This window comes from Pseudochaenichthys georgianus, chromosome 5, assembly GCF_902827115.2.
Source record: "Pseudochaenichthys georgianus chromosome 5, fPseGeo1.2, whole genome shotgun sequence".
In the NCBI taxonomy this organism is placed as follows: Eukaryota; Metazoa; Chordata; class Actinopteri; order Perciformes; family Channichthyidae; genus Pseudochaenichthys; species Pseudochaenichthys georgianus.
Window position 1 is genome coordinate 12,665,738 of NC_047507.1, and position 21,391 is coordinate 12,687,128.

General features: G+C 40.2%; 1 protein-coding gene across 1 annotated transcript; it reads right to left on the reverse strand.

Moving 5' to 3' along the window:
- Positions 1-8,816: 8,816 nt before the first annotated feature.
- On the reverse strand, positions 8,817-12,661 carry LOC117446896 (intermediate filament protein ON3-like). Its single transcript, XM_034083388.1, has 9 exons — positions 12,320-12,661; positions 10,510-10,718; positions 10,341-10,401; positions 10,144-10,239; positions 9,846-10,010; positions 9,616-9,741; positions 9,279-9,499; positions 9,138-9,190; positions 8,817-8,932 (listed from the first exon to the last, which is right to left on the reverse strand). Exons 1-9 carry the CDS (start codon positions 12,659-12,661, stop codon positions 8,817-8,819), a joined length of 1,389 nt encoding a protein of 462 aa, XP_033939279.1.
- Positions 12,662-21,391: the final 8,730 nt, after the last annotated feature.

Sequence of the window (21,391 nt, forward strand, 5' to 3'; positions counted from 1 at the left end):
GTCTGATGTACAAATTCATCTGTCGATTGAATGTTTCTCATAACTCTGTCATTATGCTGCTTTCAAATCCGTGTTTCAGTGCTGTACGATACCAGTCACCTCTGTGGAAACATTGGTATGGCTGCCTTTTTTTAGTTTGTATTTGAGTGTTGTATGTTTTGTAATAATGGACCAAGAGTCTCTTTAAATAAAGATGATGATGATATGGGGTATGCTCTGCAGCTTCATTAGTAAAAAGATAAGATGTAAGGGTGCAAGCTTGAGCCAAATACAGTGTCAGCACTTTAAAATGCATTTGGCTGAAGTCCACCACAGTGGCGCCAGCAGTGAGGCAGCTTTATCCCTCTCAAACATCTTTACTTGCGTGTGATCCAATTAAATTAACTTGTCTTGGTAGTAGGTCTTTATTTTCAGAGCAGTGTGCGGTGAATTATTACATTGTAGAGTACGCATGAATTTTGCAGTGAGTAAAAGGGAATGGTGGACTCTAGCACCATCGGACTCTTAAAACATGATGGTTAAGATTCCCTTTTACTTACTTTGAAGATTCAACAGTTCAACTATCTTATCAGTTTGTTTTAAAAGTTGAGGCCGAGTTAATACCCTCTGATGAAATCTATTCAATTTGGCCATGAGGAATTGTTTAGGGTTCCTCCTTACAAATATATTTTAGTGTGCGACTTTTGTTCTTTTTTGTTGTTGTTTTTGATATTTACATTTACAAGCACAGCTGATGTATGACAGTATGACATGTTAGCTAAACAACAGCATTTTTATGATGGTGAACAGAAAACTAGATGTGTACAATACCTTCTTCTCAATGCAAAAAAGATTGGGTGTTTTTTTCTTCCACCTTGATCTGTAAACCATACCTCCATTACTCATGATGAGTCTCTCATGGACCAATTGTCTGACATTTCAATCCCTAGAGCTGAGTCTGTAGCTTGGTTAAAAAGTATACCAGTTGGACAAATGGCATGATGCCTCTTTGTTTTCTTTGGGAACCTTCAGCAGTAACATCCGCAAAAAATTAAACAAGTTTCCTACCTGAGTGTGAAGTTGCTCAGTGAAGCCGTCTAGGACATAACATTTGTACAACCGCCCAACTGCTACATCACCTTACCCTTAACAAGTCTGCACTCAGCACCATTAATCTTTAGCACCCCATCATTATTTAACATTTAGCAGCATGGGGAAGTTGAAAGGGCACGGATGCAGTGGAGACACAGGTGAGTGTAGGTTTTATCTAGACCCTCCAGCTGTGCCCCAGTTACCCATCACTGCCTCTGGTAACAGGAATTCAGTTCACAGAGTTTAAAATTAGCCTGGGCATCTATCATTTCCCACCGGCTGAATAGGTTGGTGTCGCAGCCCTGACATTGGCAATCGGTCTCCTCACGTCTGTCTGTGGAGCACTATCACTCAACAGAGCCGGAGCATGTGGCGCAGACAAATATCACTGTAGGACACATAAGCAAACACAGGGAGTCCTATTCACACATGCTCTGTGGTGAGCGTCAACAATGGCAAAGGAAGTATCACTAAAATTGAATAGGAAAGGCAAGGTGGGTGCTGTTGTTGTCACTTTAGGATGTTTTTAAATGTTTCTTTATAAAATAGAGTGTTGACCTACTGTAAATATCAAGTTTTCCTTTATTGTTGTTACACAATGTTCATTTTTGTAGTTAGGATTATTACAGTAAATCATAGACTCTTACAGTACGGCAAGGCAATGACCTGGACACAAGCTACATTCACGTTAAAAAACCTTCTCTTTCCACTAAAAAACATTTTCTTGTAGTATGCAGTTAAAACAACCACAGAGCTTCTGGATAGTTGGACAAGCGTCAGAGAGAAGAGAACAATTAATTGGTCAGAAAATAATTCAGATTCTGTTACACATAATACAGATGGAGGCTTGTATTAACAGTTCATAAAAAAAGGTAAACTGATATCTATTACAACTTTCCCAAGAAATAATCAGCTGAAAAGGAACACAAGGTGATATAAGGGAAAGGGTTTGGAACCACTGTCTGCTATGTAAACTGCTATAAAAAAAATGAATTCCATTGAACTAGGATTTCTTTGAAAAGGGCTTTTTGTGGAGGATTCCTAGAAGTCTCCTTTTCCATTCAGACTAAAGCAGCGAGAGCATGGCTGACATTACTATAAATCTTTCCCTGTTTAAGAGCCTGAGTGTTCAAACACTTGACAAGAGCTACAAAACATCAGCTGGAGGGCACACAGCAGCAGCGCTAACACAAAACAGCCTATCACTCAACTGCCTTTCACTATGTGGGTTAATATACTGTGACATTACACTCGTACCTTATATTGCTGTACTGATAGACAATGGAAACACACCTGAGGTCAAATACACCTGAGGCCGAATGCAGCCCAAGACATTCCCTTAAATCTTTACATCTTTCTCCTACCTTTGAACCCTTTATAAATGTATTCTGTAGGTAAATCTTTTCCCTTTCGTCTGGCTGTGCGGATTCAGATTTTGTTCGTATTTATTTTTCTTGTGTAATTCTGATGGGACGTATACAATACAATACAGCTTTATTTATAGAGCACTTTAAACCTCCAGACCAAAGTGCTGTATAGTCAAATAAACAAAACATACAAAAAAATAACACAGCACAGCTCTCACACCATAAAGCAAGTACAAGTAAAAACAATAGACAATTTAAAAGCAATAAAAGCAACACTCTAAAAGATGTTAATACGAAGCAACGGTCCCCTCTGAGCTTTGACTTGGTTCTGGGCACATTCAGGGGCAGTTGATCCGCTGACCTGAGAGGGCGGTTGGGCGTGTAAAGGTGTAGCAGCTCAGACAGATATGGTGGGGTCATGCCATTTAGGGATTTAAAAGTAAATAAAAGGATTTTGATATGAATCCTAAAATGTATTGGCAGCCAATTGAGCGAAGCCAAAATGGGGGAAATGTGGTCATATTTCCGCGTGCCAGTTAAAAGCCTTGCTGCTGCATTTTGCACCAGCTGCAGACGAGCGAGGGAGGGAGTATAATTAACCTTTTGCAACCTTTACAGCAAATACCAAACAGCATAACTACAAAAAAGATAATTGATTCCATAATGAAGCGCTGATCAAATGACGAGACAGAAAAACAACCTTAATAATCTAAAACAAGCTAATTCCGATAAACATCCAAATCTGTATTTGCAGTGAAGGTTATTATGGATACTTGTAATGCAGTGAGCACATTAGACTTAAAATGCAAATATACTGTTTTGACTAGCATACCTTGACATTTACAAAACAGAACAGTTTGTAACTGTGTCACACAGTCACAATGGATGCCCATCTAAGAACATCTCTTGATTTCTTGTTGCCACTTTGAGAGTGGAAGAGTACACAACTGCAGAGAAAGGAGGTGAAATCAGGCGCGTTGATGGGAAACACCTGGTATGCAAGACTATGAAGGAACTTTAAAGGGCCCTCTTTTTTTATCTTACTTTCCAAGGAAAAAATCATCCAGATGATAATTAATAGGCAAGTTGTGGAGGTTTCGTTATTAACATTCTCATATTGTTTTTCGTTGCCAAGGCAGACAGCTGTTTTTAAACGCAAAAGTTGATAAACCCACCCAAACTACCTGATTAGCATCAAATGCTAGATAGCTAGATGTTGTTATGGTAAAGTTAGCAAATAACCTGTTTCGTTCAGGTTTCGTCAGAGACCAAACACAGAGCTAAAAGAGAGAAAAGAGAGATTTTCCAGCTGGCTTAAACAGGACACCAAAATAATGATACCGTGTTTCTGTATGTGCTGGATGTGCTACAGTAGATAAGGAACTATTTGCTAACAAGTTTACCACCTTAACTCTTTAACGGTGGTGTTCATGCTTTTTACAAATAGTTTTTGCTGCTACCAAGTGGCCACAATAATAAGATATTAGGCTCACAGCAGTTGTGTTTTCATTGAATTTGCTTGATTGATTTTGTTTTAATTTATAATAAAAAGGAATCCGCTAAATAAGCTCAGTCAGGTTTAGGGTGACATATGTTAACACCATCTTTGTTGTACTTGCTCATTTCAAAATAACACCTCCATAGCCATCTAAATATCTATGTTTGGGTTATTCATGGCGTACGCCTCATGAAAATTGTCATGTTATGCTTACAATCTACGTAGGGGTGTCATGGGGAAAGCACAACAGCAAACATTTGTTTTCTTTGCAAAACGTTTGGTCTTGGCAGAGTGCTTTTTTAATAAACAAGATCAGATGTCCATCATGTACAGTAAACACTTTCATGGAAATTGACGTTCATTCCTCTGGAGGAAGAAAACATTGTAGCATCGTCAGATCTATTTACTATCATTGTAAATGTGTTGAGGAGCAGTGATGGGGTCGTTACTCAAACAAAGTAATATATTACATATGACTTTTTTTTAAAGTAATATATTACTTTACTTCGTTACTCTCTACATAAAGTAACTCGTTACTTTACTTGTTACTTTACTCGTTACTTTACTCTTTAGATCTCTGAAAGATGGTGATTCCACTGTGCAAATGGACAATATTTCCTCTACTATACAGGATGCTACAAGCCTGTCCATCTCTGCTTTGGTTACCGGTCCAAATTCAAGTTTTTGCTGCTTCGGAGTCCGCACACACTCAACATCCTCACTCTGGATTTGGAGGTCCTTAGTAGCTTCACGTTAGCATGATATCTTTGCAGGTACTTGTGGAGGTTTGACGTTGTGTTTGCAGCAGTGGATAAAAGCTTCTGGCCTGGACACAGTTTGCACCTCACCGTCACATTCCTGTCCTTTCTTCGGACAAACTCAAAATAATGGGCATACCTCCTCCACCCTCGAAAGTTATCGCTGTTGATGATGATGAAGACTCAGCCATGTCTATGCACTGCATGTGGACACGCAGGTCACACAAATGTTAAGTAAATTAATTTATGAATTTATAAGTATAACGCGTTACATTACTCCGTTACCGAAAAATGTAATATTATTACTTTGTAACGCGTTACACCCAACACTGCTTAGGAGTTATAAAGAAAAGTCATGTGTAGTGCAATATGATGGCTTTTCCCTAAACAAAACACACACACACACAACTCACCACGACCTGACAGAGACAGTGATTTGCCCCTTACCAACTCCAAATGCAGCACAACGCTCATTGGTGTTACCAATCGTGGCTTCTAATATTGACAAGTATCGATCGAGGTGTCGGGGTTTGATGTAATGTTTATTGATTATGGTGCCCGGCTCTAGTTTAGGGTAAGGTCAATCTTTTCAATCACTCCTGAGGATTTCCTCCAGTCCTGTGGAAGAGCCCCCCTTCAATCAATAGCTCATTATTTAGCTTGTTGAGGCTGCAGTAAAAGCAAAGAAAACACAGGGCAATTTCTATGGAAGGATCAGTCTCCTCATAAACTTTACAGCTCTACTACACAGTTTCTGAAATCACTTGCTCACAGGTGTGTTTTCTGAAAATCTGATTTAGCAGTCTTTACACTTAAAGGTGGGGTAGGTAAGTTTGAGAAACCGGCTCGAAATACACTTTGTGTTATATTCCATGGAATGCTCTTAACATCCCGATAACAATGAATATCTGCTTTGACAACAAATCCATTCAAACATTTCCTCTGTGGAAGCCGTAGTGTTATGTTTATGCATGTTTTTTTTTTTTGTTGTGTTGTTTCCTGCTGTTTGCTCCTTTTACCCCTCACAACTCTGTCTCTCCTTCTCTGCAGGGCTGGTGTGTGACAGCGGGCGTGGCTGGTATTCTCCTGGCTGCAGATGAGGCACACCTGTTCCCACTCACCTAATCAACCTGCTCTTTAAGAGCCTGGCCCTCACCTCTGCCAGAGAATGAAATGTTGTTCGACGATCCAGAGTGCCGTTCTGCAGCCTTGAGTCTAGTTTTGTTGACTTTGCAGTGTTTGAGCAACTTTTTGAGTTTTGCCTGGGATGTTTTCCCTCTGCTTTGTTTTTGGACCTTTCTGCAGCCAGCCAGTCTTTATAGGCTACCTGCCTTGGACTAGCTTTCTTTATTAAACACATTGAAACTTTATTTGTGTCAGTCTCTGTTTTGGGGTCCTAAGTAATATCCAAACGCCACACGTAGTTCTGTAAAAAGCACGACCAATCATTTTAGCCGGCCCGGCTAAAATAACTGGATGGCCTACCTGCCTGTCAGTCTTCCATCTGTGCACAAATGTATCTCGTGCCCTCATTGGTCATGTGCGCGTTCGTGTGTGTTGGAGGAGGGGCTCTGTAAGGAAGTGGCAGATTTTTTCCGGCTGTGTATTTTCAAATTCAAGCACACTCAAGCTGGTTTTTCCAAAATGACCTACCCCACCTTTACCTGAATTAACATCATCGTTTCAATGAAGGCATGATTTTGTTAGGGTTAGGATAAATTAAGGAACTATAACATTCACACTGAATATGCAAATCATTTGTGGAACTTATATTATTATCAAATCAGGCGATTTTGCACAATTATCTAGCTTCACTTATGTTCTGGCAGCTTGTTGTGCATGTTTTATTTTGAAACTAGCATTTGCAGTTTATTAATTTGACTTTTTGTTTAGGATGTGGTGCTGCAACAGATGTATAGGTGCAGCGTTGGTGTCCACAATAATGTTGAATAACCAATCCAGTGTCATCATTGTTCACCACATGCGGCATATCTGGAGCATTGTTTACAAGGGCTCATTAAATTCACAGTGCTTTTGAAATTCTACCATTGTTGGTACTTTTGCACAGACCATTTCCTTTCTTTCACGCTAGGTCTTTCAGATGATCCTGTAAATCACAGAATACAGGTGTCTGTCATGCTACTGTACAATATTTGTAAGGAATGGCTTTTAGGGGTCCAAACATCAAATGTGCTAAAGATACCCAATCTTTCTTGGTTCTTTTGTGTCATTTGGAGTTTGAAGTCCCCAAAGATGAAACAAAATAAATCGTTTTATAAACAATTCAAGCTGAAACTTAATATCCAATCTTTATTCATTCTGCTCTATATAGGGGCACATGATGTGTTTTCTGGGAAATGTTGTGTGTTGCTGCTGACAGAGAGAAACGGTTACAAGTTGAACAAAAATACCAGTTAACTGATGCATATTAATTACTACCTCTTATTGTGTTTTGATACAAGCAGTTAAAAGGCCCACATGTCTTGTACAAGTGATATTAGGTTAGGTTTTGTAACTTTTGTAAAGGTTTGCCAGAGAGGAATCGTAACAACATGAAGACTAATTGCCTTTGTCAGGGATACAAAAGATAAATCCCTGTAATTGCTCTGATGTAACTGGTTTCGTGGAAACATGAATGGCTACAACTTCAGAATTTAACATGTGCCCTGTAACAATAATATGACTAACTCACTGTGCCTCCGGGACCAAACTTAACAATTAAATGCAGGATAACTGTTAATGCTCTCAGCCTTAGGTGAAGATTAACAAAGGTGTTTTATTGTTACCTGTGAATACATGTGTGTGTGAAGAAAATAAAACAGTTCCATTAACACTGTATATTTATTTACCTTGTAGACATAGGTAATACAGATCTAAGCACAAACGCATACATTGAGAGACTTCCTACCCGATGAAGAGTATTATAAGGGGCTGCTGCGGTTTAGAAGAATATGAGTCACAGAGGTTTCTTTCTCTACAGTGTTCTTTGCCCTGTTTGTGAAGCAGGTATGCCCAACAAAATATCGTTATGGTTCAATATTTTGAATATCCCTCCTTCTTCCTATGCTTATTCTTTGGCTCAAATCAAATCATAAAAAATCAGGTCCTTCTGTATTTTCCCAATCACTACCCCTTGCACTAGATAACAAAAAAAACAAAAAATTATGAGCTTGACGTTTGTCAAAATCCTTCAAAACATCTAGGATTTTTACATTTAATGTAACCAGGTGGCCTTTTACGTTATCAACAGGTGAGTCAATGGCAAGAAGCAAGGTTATATCACGGTTACATTTTGTTTTTGATGAATCAACCTTTGTATACATTACAATTGTATCAACATAGATAATACCGACTGATTCTGGGATTTACATGTCCATGTTTTCAATACCAACCCCATACCACTTGTAAAACATTTAATGTAAATTAACTGTTCAATATGAGACAAAGGCAGATATTTATGTTAACATGTATTTTATTCAGATACATTTGATGTAATTTGTGCAAACATTCATCAGTCAAGTTGGAAGGGAGGCTTTTACTTAATACATAGTTTCAACATAGTAGCAGTGTGTCATCTTTCTTGTTGAATATGCCTAACAACATAGCATCATGAATAGCTACAGAATTAGATGAAATTCATGAGTTTTCTGAAGAAGAAGAAGAAGAGGCAGCTCTTCTTTTTTAATAATAATTAATAATTCCTTAAAGCACTTTTTCCAGTGCTCAAAGCGCTTTACACATCACACACATATTTGACATACATGCAATGGTCACTGTGGACAATACCCACAGGAGCAAGTTCAGGTGAAGTGTCTTGCCCAAGGACACAACAGCTTTACAGACGCAGATGCAGCAGCGGCGGGTTTCACCCCTTGATCAAGCACACTGCGCCACACCGTCCATCTTCACGCCTCGAAGTCATCGAGGCGCTTTTACAACTACACATTGATATTATACATGTACTGTGGACAATACCCACAGGAGCAACTCCGGGTGAAGTGTCTTGCCCAAGGACACAACGGCCTGATGCAGTGGCGGCAGGAGTGGGTTTCGAACTGGAGTTCCCCAGCACCCCCCTTGATCTGATGATCAGATGCACAGACCACTGCACCACCCGTCCCTTTAATATTCTCTTCTGGAACTGGTTGTAGTGACTGAGGACTTTTGAACAGATTCACTGCCATAACCGCTACTGAAGCCACCACCATAGCCGTAACCTGAGTTGGCACTGTACAATCCTGGAGTAGAAAAAAAAACATGCATGTGTTATCATTTTTCAATCAATATAGCAGTGTGGTCTACTGGTTTAAGATAGATAGATAGATAGATAGATAGATAGATAGATAGATAGATAGATAGATAGATAGATAGATAGATAGATAGATAGATAGATGGATAGAATACCCCTTATGATCATGATGTATAACGTATTGAACTTACCACCACCAGAGGACTGCTGCACATGGATGGTTGCAGTTGAGCCTCCGCTGAACAGTCTAATGTTGGAATAATGCAGAGTTAGTCCTTAATTTAAAGTTAAAGCTAATGGTGAAGCATAAAAGCATTTCTTATAGTTTATCGCACCTGTCCTCTTCTCCTTCAAGCAGTTTCCTGTAGGTGGCGATTTCGATGTCCAGGGCCAGCTTGACGTTCATCAGCTCCTGGTATTCGCGCACCTGGCGGGCCATGTCCTGCTTGGCTCTCTGCAGAGCATCCTCCAGGTCTCTGATGCGGAGCTTGGCATCTTTCACTGCCAGCTCACCACGCTCCTCTGCCTCTGTGATCTGAACCTCAAGGCCGGCCCTCTGTGGAAAATAATGTCACTGATTATTTAGTATCTGCAAGTCCCTCTTAAATTAATGTAGTGCAAATTAACATGTAAATATGAATGCTTCATCAATAAGAAGGTTTGGAAATATACCTGTCCCTTGACAGCCTCAATCTCATTCTGAAGACGGGAGATCATGCGGTTCAGCTCAGAAATCACTGACTTTGTTGTGCGCACGTCGTCACCATGCTGTCCGGCAGAGGTCTGCATCTCCTCATACTGAAAAATACAAGAAGGTGTGTCAAGAGAGGGATCTAAAGCGATGACGAGGTGTTGAAAGTAATTGTAGCAACAACATGAATTTAGCCTTGTTTTTCATTCACCTTCTGTTTGTACCAGCCCTCTGCTTCTGCTCTGCTGCGGTTGGCAATGTCCTCATACTGAGCACGCACTTCAGCCACAATAGAGTCCATGTCCAGGTTACGGCTGTTGTCCATCTCCACGATAACGGAGGTGTCCTTAATCTGGCTCTGCAGCTCACGAAGCTCCTACAGAACCAATGGTTGTTGCACAGTAATGAACTCTTTGTCCTTTTTTTATGTAAAATGTAGGAGATTTTCATCAGATTTAACTCAGAAAAGATTATAGTATTATAAAGAATATGATATTATAGATACATACAGCCTCATAGACGGCACTGAGGAAGTTGATCTCATCCTGAAGAGCATCAGCCTTGGCTTCCAGCTCCACCTTGTTCATGTAGGCACCATCAACATCCTAAAACAAGATAATGTAGGAACAGAAAGTGTTATACTTTGCTACTTTGTTGTTAACCCCAGGAGTTCAGAAGAATTAATGTATATTTGATGTATATGCACCTTCTTCAAGAGCACAAACTCGTTCTCTGCAGTTGCACGTTTGTTGATTTCATCTTTATACCTGTTGGAACATGGCGGGATTTGAGTACATCTGCTCGATTTTATTTTACATCTGTTGACTTCATCAAATGTCTGTAAAAGTTAGTGACCATGTCATATAAGCACTCACTTATTCATGAAGTCCTCAACGTGACCCTGCATGATCCTCAGCTCTCCCTCCAGCTTGACCTTCTCATTGCCCATTCCGTCGAGGTGTCTGCGCAAGTTGGAAATGTAAGCCTCGAACATGCTATCGATGTTGGAGTGGGATGTGGTCTGGTCCTGCAGGAGGCTCCATTTGGTCTCCAGCATTTTGTTCTGCTGCTCCAGGAACCTGACCTGTGGAGACAAAATGTTGTAAATGTGGTTAGACTGTTGATTTAATTGACTCTTTTATGCTACAATTCACTTCACATTTTGCTTTTGACAGCAGCTGCAAGCAGAGGCGGACTGGCCATCGGGACGTTCGGGACGAATCCCGATGGGCCGGTACTGAAGTGGGCCGTTCGGACGATGTGGGCCGGTTCAGAAAAGTCACTAGCACCCCCCCCCCCTCCCGTCGACAATTTACTAGTGCTATTTACTTGCGGTACCGAAGTGCAGGGGCGGCGCCAGGGGGGAGCTAGGGGGTTCTGAAGCACCCCCCAGGATTGCCAAAGCACCCCCTAAGCACCCCCAAGAAATGTGTTTTATTTTTTTTTCGAAAATTATTATTATTATTTTCATTTAAGTTTTATTTTAAGTAGCTTACTTCTGGGTCTCTGTGTTTCATTCAAGCTCTGCTGTGTGTGTGGCACGAGCCATTTTGTGTGCGTGCGTGCGCGAGCGAGAGAGAGCTTGCCTCGCACACCGGTGGGTATCTACCGGAGATCGTTGTGGTTAGCATCTGGTGCTAGCTAGCCAAGCTAACGGATATAAGGAGCTTTTTCAACAACAAGGTGGAGGGAGAAGTCTGTCCTGTCAGACTGAGAGTCTCAGATAACCTCAGCTCATTTGAAGTAAAGGACTCTCTCAGTGTTTAGATAGTTAACTTTAGTCTAGTTATCTCAGTGGGTCTCAAACGGTTTGTTTTAAAAGGGGAGTGATTTGTAAAATATCTATAAAGAAATAGAAAATCTGTTTACAGTTCTGTTTCATATATATGTTGAGAGATATATCCATAGATCTCTTCATTTTGCTCTCAAAGTGCACCAGATTGATGCTTTTAACTTCAATATTTAAAAATAAATCTTCCCGGGGGAGCATCCCCCCGGACCCCACTAGAGGAGGTGAGGACCCTCCTAGAGGAGGTGAGGTCCACCCCCCACTTGTAAAAATAGCACTTTACCCCTGCTTACACCTATATGCCGTGAGCTGATTATCGAGCCTTCATTGTAACAATCGCGGGTACACTGTGTGTGTGTGTGTGTGTGTGTGTGTGTGTGTGTGTGTGTGTGTGTGTGTGTGTGTGTGTGTGTGTGTGTGTGTGTGTGTGTGTGTGTGTGTGTGTGTGTGTGTGTGTGTGTGTGTGTGTGTGTGTGTGTGTGTGTGTGTGTGTGTGTGTGTGTGTGTGTGTGTGTGTGTGTGTGTGTGTGTGTGTGTGTGTGTGTGTGTGTGTGTGTGTGTGTGTGTGTGTGTGTGTGTGTGTGTGTGTGTGTGTGGGGAGTGTTGCAGTAGAAAATTAAACTGTAACGCTGGTGCATTAATGGGAAACCCTTAATGTTTGAGCACCCTCTATGAAACGTCAAGCTACCCCACAGCACGCCCTAGAGAAAATCTCTGGCGCCGCCACTGCCGAAGTGGGCCGGTCGAGAGTCCCGGGCTGATTTTCAGTCCCAGTCCGCCCCTGGCTGCAAGTAATTTAACCCCATGAGAGCATTACAGGCCATTGGCAGTAAGATACTCAGGCCTACAGTACATTTCACATAACACAGTCACATGCAGAGAGCATAGGAACCAACCTTGTCGATGAAAGAAGCAAAGCGGTTGTTGAGGGTCTTGATCTGCTCCTTCTCGTGGGTGCGGACAGCTTGGATGGTGGGGTCAATTGCAAGGTTCAGAGGGGCCAGCAGGCTCTGGTTGAACTGGACAGCAGTGATCAATGGAGCCATGCAGTTGCCTCCTGCTTGGCTGGAGCTAATGCCATAACTGCCAGAGCTACCTAAACCAAAACCTGAACCTGAACTAAAACAAGATCCAGCACCAGAACCAACCGCATAACTTGTTCTTTGTGCAGAGTAGCTGGAGGAACTTTTCAAGCTACCTTTAGAAGAGCCAGAGACTGAGTATGATTTCCTGGACATCATGTTTGCAGTGGTGGAGGTTGGTTACTCTGACAAGAGGAGAACAGATGATGAGCAGTCTTCAAAGGGAGAGCCAAGTCCTTCTGATTGTCTGACTGTGAGCTCTGCCGTCTTTTATGTTCATGCTCTGAGAGGGGAAGGATCCTTTCGGCCGTTTTAACCTGGACTCTCACTTTTGCTGTCCAACCTCCCCTCCAACTCAGCCTACACGCCAATCCTGTAAAACAGGTATGGAGGAATTTTAGAAAGATAAGGCGTACCACTGCCCTGAGACAGGGTGTGTAAAGTAATGGCAAGTATCAAATCCCCCTTTTGGAAATAAAATATTACAACCAAAGCCAGTATCTACATTTCAACAGATGGCCCATTTAGTTCACTCAAATAGTTTCACAACATAAACCATGTTTGTACACAATATTTCAGTACACAAATACATTGGATATATACACAGTTTAACTATTTAACATTTAAATAAAATTCTCCTTTTGTACGTTCAAGTCATCATGTGTCAGTTTTTAGTAGTTAGAAAAACAAGGCATTATAACATACAAAATAATATAACATGCAACATATATATCTATATCTATTATCTATATATAGATATAGATACAGTATACATTTTTCTTTGTATATTCAATGTTATTTAGGTCAATAATACCCCCTAAATCCTACACTTTGGTGTAGAATGATTAATCATGAGATTACAAAAAACACAACCAGCTCTACCAATACTTACCGGTCCAAACAAGTAATCTATACACAAGCTGAACAAGAAAAGACAACCAGTCTAATTTCTTTACTACAACAAACAAGTCACTTAGAGCACCACTCCCTCTAACTCCATGGTCTCATAAGCATTACAAATCCCAGTGGTCCTGAAATCCTGAGTAGATATTTAAGTTTAAACCTTGCTTGCTTTAAGCCAAACTACTATTGTTTTAAGTGATCATTACTGATCACTAGTATTTTTTTATGAGCCAGAACCACTTCTCTGGGAAGACAACATGGCTTAAAGTAGTTCATGTATGGTAACAACATCCCCTTAAAATATATCAGTCACAATTAGGTCTAACTGCCAAAGATTAAGCCTTTTCAGAGATCTCATTTGTTTGTCCACATATCAATATACATATTAGTCATTAACACTGAAGTATCTGCTGATTGCAATAGCGTTACCGAAGTTCATTAAGTGGAACTCTTAGTTGAACCTGTCTTGCAAGTGTAATGGTTTTACACAACCAAGCAATTGAAAAGCTCTGCAATATACAGTTAGGCCCGCATACCTTCTGAAAAAAACCTGGATAACTAGTTCTAAGGTGACTCGATCTACGATTACTAGGGATGTAACGATATCGGATATCGCGGTAAATGAATGTCTCAATACCGTCGTGAGACTGACAAAATCTACCGCGATTTTTTAAAAATAATTTTTATTTAATTTTTTTAATAACTTTTTTTTTTAAAAACCTTTATTTAACCAGATGGTCCCATTGAGATCATCGATCTCTTTTTCAAGGGAGACCTGTCCAACATGGCAGCAAGTCGGTTACAACATGAACATAAAACAACAGATAACACAAAAGGACATCGTATTTATAGGGATACATGTACATAGAGACATTGACAAGTACCAACAGTATATGTATATCTCGCCCTGTCAATAAGCCTCACCTTCTTGGCAAAAACTGTATTGTTTTTGAAGTAGTGAAGAGACAATGCACAGTTTTACCCACTGCTGTCACCCATGGCCAAAGCATATCTCTCTGTCCCAGCAACATCAGTACCAAGCCCAAACATCCCAGCTTCTACCTGGAAATGTGGACATGCTCATATTCCTAAAAGATAACCTTGATGATGCTGAGTTAGTGAAACTTGATTTATTCTATTGCAGGGTCTGATTATTATATTGTTGACACTTTAAAATACTACTATCCTGCTAAAACTGTAGAAATCAGATTTATTATTTAATAAAGAAAAAAAAAATTCAAGTTAACAAAAAAAAATATTCACTTTTTTCAATATCGCGATAAATATTGTACCGTGGACTTTTTATCGCGATATTATCGTACCGTGAGTTTTTGGTATCCTTTTCAGTGGACAGTCGAGTGGACAGTCGAGTTAGGGGTGGGCGATATGACGATATATATCGTCGTGACGATATTAGGTCTCCACGACATGCTTTTCAGAGATATCGTATCTATCGTGATAAAAAAAAAAAAAAAAAGTGATGTGAAAGACATGCTCTAAAGCTGTCTAGTCAGGATTCAGACAGTATTGCACTTCATTTATTGTCTTGGTTGATTCTGTTGGCTTATATTTTATTTTATTTGCGTGCATATGAAACGCTAACCATTCCCATTGAGATCATTAAAACTGTCATTTGAACGGCGATCAAGCCTGAAGCCACAGAGACGGACACGATCCCCTGTCCGGCTAGGGTTAGGATTAGCCAACACACTCTCACTCCATAATCGTCCAGGAGCGACGTTTGGACAGTGTCCGTGGCGTGCAGTTGTGGCGCTCCTAGGCTCCTTCAGCTTCATAAAGGGACGCAAATAGCTTTCAACTGATTGCAATGTATTCCCATCTGCGGCAGGATTTGACGCTCATGGAAGCACGGCATTTGTTTGTGTCGGCTGCCCTTAAAGGCAATGTGAGCGTCCATTCTCATTGGATAACGGAGAATTGTACACCCGGAAGTAAGTATTCCTCTTACTGTCGATTGATTTTACAGTGATATCTGCACTACTCATCGACTAAAAAAGACCAGATTATCCTTGTTAATTACACAACATTGATTGGTTTAAATTGTGTGCAATGTTTTGTCAGAGCTTGAGAAATGCAATTCACATCTGGCTCCAGTCCAGCAGGTGGAGACAGGGAGCCTAGGGTGTGATTCCACTGAGAATGTGGCTCAAAGGAAGAGTGTGAGCTTCCTATTTAATGAGCTAAATGCAGCACACCTGGGAACACACTCTCAGCAGAGGACACAAATTTTGCTGTGAGAGAGAGGAGACTCAGGGATTCGACCAAAGACGCTGCTGGTGAATATTTGTGGATGTATTAGTCTGGTTTAACCATGTTTGATTACATGTATTATTATTTCTAGTCTTATTTTCAGTAAGAAGCTAACATACGATGCTGGAATATAATTTACTTTGTTGAGATGCAGTTACTTTTGATTAGATGTTAAGTTTAATTGTAAACTTGATTATGAAGCAGGAAAGAAAGTGCTTGTTAAAGGATGGCATGGTTTTATTGAAATGTTTGTTTGCCTAAAATGAATGAAAAGATGTGTTGTGTTAAAGGTTTTCAACCTAAATGACTAAATGAGCATCACGAGGCTAACAAGAAGCTGAATGAAGCAAAAAAGGAATCTGCATCACTCAAATAAAGAGGAAAAGATTCAAGTCTGAGTTGTACCATCTGTCCTTTTGGAAAGAATCAAGCCATTTTCAAGTTTAGGCAGGAGTCAATCAATCAAACCCAATCACAACTTGACATGCAATGCTTTTGTATTTTTCCCCTTCGATTCGGAGAAACAAATATTTTTTCGGAGTAAAGGATGGCAGAAGACACTACACTACCCAGAATCCCCAGCTATCGTTTGGACTACACAATGTGCTCTGTTTGACAAACCCCGTGATAGTCCTCAAGCTCTGTGATTGGAGAGTGTGCTCTGAGGGTTACGCCGAGCCTCGAACAGCACTTGAAATGGGATGGAACCACGGCAGACTGTCCAAAACTGGATTTGAACGGGTCCACCGCGGTCCGCGTCCCCCCCCTCCCCCACCCCGTCCCCAGAACTACACATGCTGGCTATTCTGTTTCGCAACATGTTCTCTATCTATGGCACATCTCTACTGGGAGTTGTAGTTTTAAAAGACGTTTTCGTATTTCCCATAATAAGAAGTTCATTCAGGGATTCATTTCAGAAATAAAACTAGCTTGAAATGCTATTTTGGTCTGTTACTCCTTTTTGTTAGTTTCTGTTACCTTGTAGGTGCTTGTACTGTTAAGTAACTTGAAAAATAACCATAATAACTGACATGAAAAAAAATATCGTGATATATATATCGTCTATCGTGATACTATATTTTTCAATATCGCCCACCCCTAAGTCGAGTCACACACCCTTTTTCATGGAGCCAAAGGAGGAAGCACAAGGCATGATTTAGTAATTAATACTTTTTTTTAAAGTCTATAATATGTTGTAAAAATGTGTTTGAATTAAACATCAGATGTGTTATTACGTATACATGTCCAAATATCATACTATACATTTTAAGCTTTTACTCATAGTTGGTTCTTTCTACAAAGTATGTTCTTTGGAATGGACAGGTGATCTGAATCTCACCAGAAGGGGAATAGAGAAATAATGTTTTAATATGTTCTGACTTGTTATGAATGGATTTTCTAGAGATACAATAATTTAATATTGCATCCAAATGATTACGTACAAAATAATGTGGCCAGATCAAGTGTAGGTCCTCTTAAGGTATAAAAGTCACGGCTCGCCACTGTCACACATTGATGCATAGAGAGTCATCAGATTGATTGATAAAACATTGGGACTTATAAGGGTGTTTAGCAGACACTGTTTCTCAGTGGTCATGTACAGAGCAGAAAATGGCTGCAAAACCTGTCTTTCCAAATATGCCTGACCATCCTTCTTCCAGGCAGAGGCAATGGAAACACCCTTTTCTGCTCTACATAAACTACCATCCTAACCTACAGGTGCAGAATAACAAAGACAGTCAGGACCTGGGTTAGGGAATATTGGTACTGTTAAGGACCCCCAACTACCTAGAGGACTGAGGAGGTTTATCTGAGAAGGAAAAAGTGTATAAGACTAGTGGTCCGAGTGGTCGTTCTTTCAGGTAAATATTAGCCTGAGAACTAACTTGTGATTGGTTTATCAAATTGGAATCAATTACTTGAAGGGTTGACTGTTAAACCGCAAGTTTCCACCCTACTTCCATCGTTGTTCAATCGGCCACTAATGAAAAAAACACTCCCCAGGAGATTATGAAACTCTGCTGTTCATGAATACCCTTTTTCTAAAGTCGGATAAAGAACAGATCCAAATTAATATGGGCTTTCTCCCAAGATCTTTGCAAAATCGAGGGTTACCATTTAGATAGGACCCCAAATTGGCATTGCATTGTGTCGCTGGGCAGCAGCTGTGGCCCACTCATTCTTCTCCAGCTCAGTGGGTGTGATTTTGCTACTGCAGCTGTAACTCGTTCTGTCAGTTGGTGTGCTCATGATTTACTTGTTCTTCTACTGGGGGGGTGGGTGTGGCATCCACACATTTCCTGGCTCTTTTACAGAATTGCATATAAACCATACCTTTAAATAGTTGTTCAAACTTAATGATTGGTTTGTGAATGTCACATTATTACAGCTCGACATAGGATGTCAATTTAATGCAATTGTGTTGTGAGCGTTCAAGCTCACGATAGGGTTAGAAAATGACGGATTCATAAAGGTGGGTTGAAGAACAAACACAGTTTATTGAAAAACTGAGGGAGTTAACCTGTTAAGCCCGGAGCCTGTTTTACAGGCCTCAGGCTCGAAAATGACATGCCCAGAACAAATGACTATAGGCGCTTTCACACCTTTGCCATACTTAGTTCATCAAAACTTAGTTCTAAAGAGCAGATCGTGTTCACACCGGAATAAGTCCCTGAGGGAGGATTAGTCAAATCTAGCCGCTGACGTCACTTCTTCTTCTTCTGCTTTGGGTTTACTGGCAGGCCGCAAACAACTTCACGGCGTATACTGCCACCCGAAGTCCCCGGCCGGAAGTCCCCGGAGTTGGGGACTGGCTGGTAGAAGCTGCTGGGACTCCCAGCAAAACAAACTTTTTGGGAGTTTTACAGGGCGTGGTTTGTAATCCGCCCAGCCAATCAGAAATAGGAACCGTTTTCTCCCATGAAAGTACCTGCTCTCTAGCAGGGACTGAAAAGGGGGTGAAAAGGTTCTCATGAACTAAGTTCTAGTTCCGGATTTTTTGGTGTGAACGAACATTTTCGGAACTATATCGGAACTATACTGGGAAAAGTACTCCAGTGTGAAAGCGCCTTATATCTTCACTTCTAAAAAGGGGTAAATGAATAATCTGAATGTAGAAGTGTGATAATCAATATAGATTTATTTTAAAGTAAATTCTGATTGAACATAGTAAAACAAATTAAATTATAGTTTCCGTCTAAAAAAAACAACCATTACTTATAGTGAAAACCACCCTTGAATGATGGGATAGTAGACTAAAAGCTTTAGGAATCCAAACTATAACATATAAGTACCCTGTATCAAGATTGACAAAACAAGTGAAATTTGACATTTTTAAAGAGGTTTAGAAAAAAAAACTCACCTCACCTTTTGAACCTTTAGACCCAATATAATCGAGTGGAGGTTCTTAAATCCATCTAAACATTACCATTGGTGAATGAGAGTGATGCACAGCCAGCATGCCCAAACCGAAAGCTACGTTACACTCTATATGAAAACTAGGCTTATTGCCATAAATATGATGATGGGTTATCAGTAATCATTTCAAAGTGACACAGAGACATTGGATTAATCTTCAGCAGCGTTTATATGCGTTGTAATTCCATTGAACACAACTTTTGATCAGAAAACAGCAAAGGTAAGACGTATTTGCCGTTTTGACCCCGTAAAGTGAAGTTGTGTGTTTCCTGGCTTTCGCTGCCGTGAGTTTTGGTCGCACAGTGATGATACTTGTACCATTGGAATCTGTGGAATCTCAGCTTTCCCCTTCTCCCTTTCATGAAGTATAAAATATCGCTACCGTGAGTTATGTGCTAAGTGCGTTAGCATTCTTTTGCTTAGTGCTGATTCAGACGCTTGGTGCTAGACTTGTGTTTCGTTTAGGTAAAAAAATGTCATGTCGTCAGTTAGCTGAATTTCTTCCCGTTAAGTGGGTATGACACATTAATAGGTTGTTAAATGTTAAGAAGCTCTGAGACCCAGTTTCGTCAATATTGTTAAGCCCGATTGTTAAGAGAGGTTAACACAAAAGGGGTTAACATAAACGTAGGCACCAATCAGCTCCCCTATTTGCTGAGGTGGCTGGGAGGTTGATGGTCCTCCTCTCTGGACCCAGCCTGCATGAGAGACCAGAACCAGGTTGCCAGCATGCTTTTTACTGAGAGCCTAATTACCTGATTCTGATCAGCTGTCTTGTTCCGGCCGAGTCACTCCCATCACTCCAGCAGTCGGCGCTCCAACCACACCCCGCTGCCACAGGTGTCATCCTTCTTTTCATAAAAAAAAGGTAAAGCATACTTTTAGCTTCCCAGTGGTATGTGGCTAGTGCTTTTAATCTTTAGCTCCTCCCTTTGTCAAGCACAGTGTTGCAGATATATTTGTACTCAGTTCCATATAATGTATTGCCTCAACGGTGTCTTAATTGTCAAGATGATGAAAGTCTCAACAGGTATTGATAGTATAACTGTTGCACAGAGGAGAACAACAGGTCCACATGCCTTGAAAAAGCGATACTAGGATGGAGATGTAAACTGCTGGTTTGTCAGAATGCTGCATTTATAACATCAGAAAGAGTAATTTGCTAACTCAGGGAGTCGATATCCATCATTAATCATTGTGTTGATGCTGATCTAAATTATATGTTTTACCCGAAAGACACATATAATAGAGTGTTACAACAGTATATCTGTTTAGTTTTTAATATAATCTTCCAGTTACTGAGCATCTGCATGTAATACTACAACCACTATAAAATAGAACATGGCAGCTACATTTTTAACTGCAAAAGCTGTGAATTTGTCAAATGTGACTTTTTTGGTTATTTTGCTAGTGTTTGTGTTGTCTTAGTGTGTAGCACTCGGAGGTGGAAGAAGTATTCAGATGTTGTATTGAAGTAAAAGTAGAAGTACCAGCGTGTAGGAATACTCCGTTATAAGTAAAAGTTCTGCATTCAAGTAAAAGTACAAAAGTATTAGCCTCAAAATATACTTGAGGTACCAAAAGAAAAAGTACTTATTCTGCACATTGGTCCATTTCAGAATAATATATATTATATGTTTTGATTATAATGATTGATGCATTAATGTGTTATCAAAGCTGGTAAAGGTGCAGCTAGTTTTCATTACTTTGTATGCTGCAGGGTAGCTTGTGAAATTACTCCAGGTGTAACTAAATTCTTATTTTGACTATATTTCACATCATTAATCCAAATCTATAAAGTAATTTAAAGGGGACCTATCATGCAAAATGCACTTTTGTACGTCTTTTATACATGAATATGTGTCCACGGTGTTCCAGGGAACTCACCAAGTGTCAGAAAACACAACCCTCTCTTTTCCTCCATACCCAAATCTCTATAAACGGGGCTGCAACGGATCGGATACAGACTGATCCAGATTTGAATTATTTTCTACGTAACAAAAGCAGGTACGCCATCCAGTTATTTTAGCCGGGCCGGCTAAATGATTACAGTATACTACGGCTTCCACAGATTTTTGTATGGATTTGTTGTCAAAGCACTTAAGATATTCATTGCTATCGGGAATGTAAGAGCATTCCATGAATATAATAAAAAGTGTATCTCGAGCCGGTTTCTCAAACTTACCTACCCCACCTTTATTAAGTGTGAAAATTACATCTTGCTGTTTCACTAAATCCTCCTCCTAAGCTTTCCCCTTTTATTATCACAATAATAATGATGAGAGTGACAAGAAA

What these genes read in the sequence shown, in the direction of transcription:
- LOC117446896 (XM_034083388.1), bottom strand. Translation starts at nt 12,661, where the DNA reads ATGTCCAGGAAATCATACTCAGTCTCTGGCTCTTCTAAAGGTAGCTTG. An exon ending in TCAGTGCCGTCTATGAGGCT is followed by an intron (nt 10,011 to 10,143) that starts GTATGTATCTAT and finishes TTGGTTCTGTAG; the next exon opens with GAGCTTCGTGAGCTGCAGAG. An exon ending in TTGAGGCTGTCAAGGGACAG is followed by an intron (nt 9,500 to 9,615) that starts GTATATTTCCAA and finishes TATTTTCCACAG; the next exon opens with AGGGCCGGCCTTGAGGTTCA.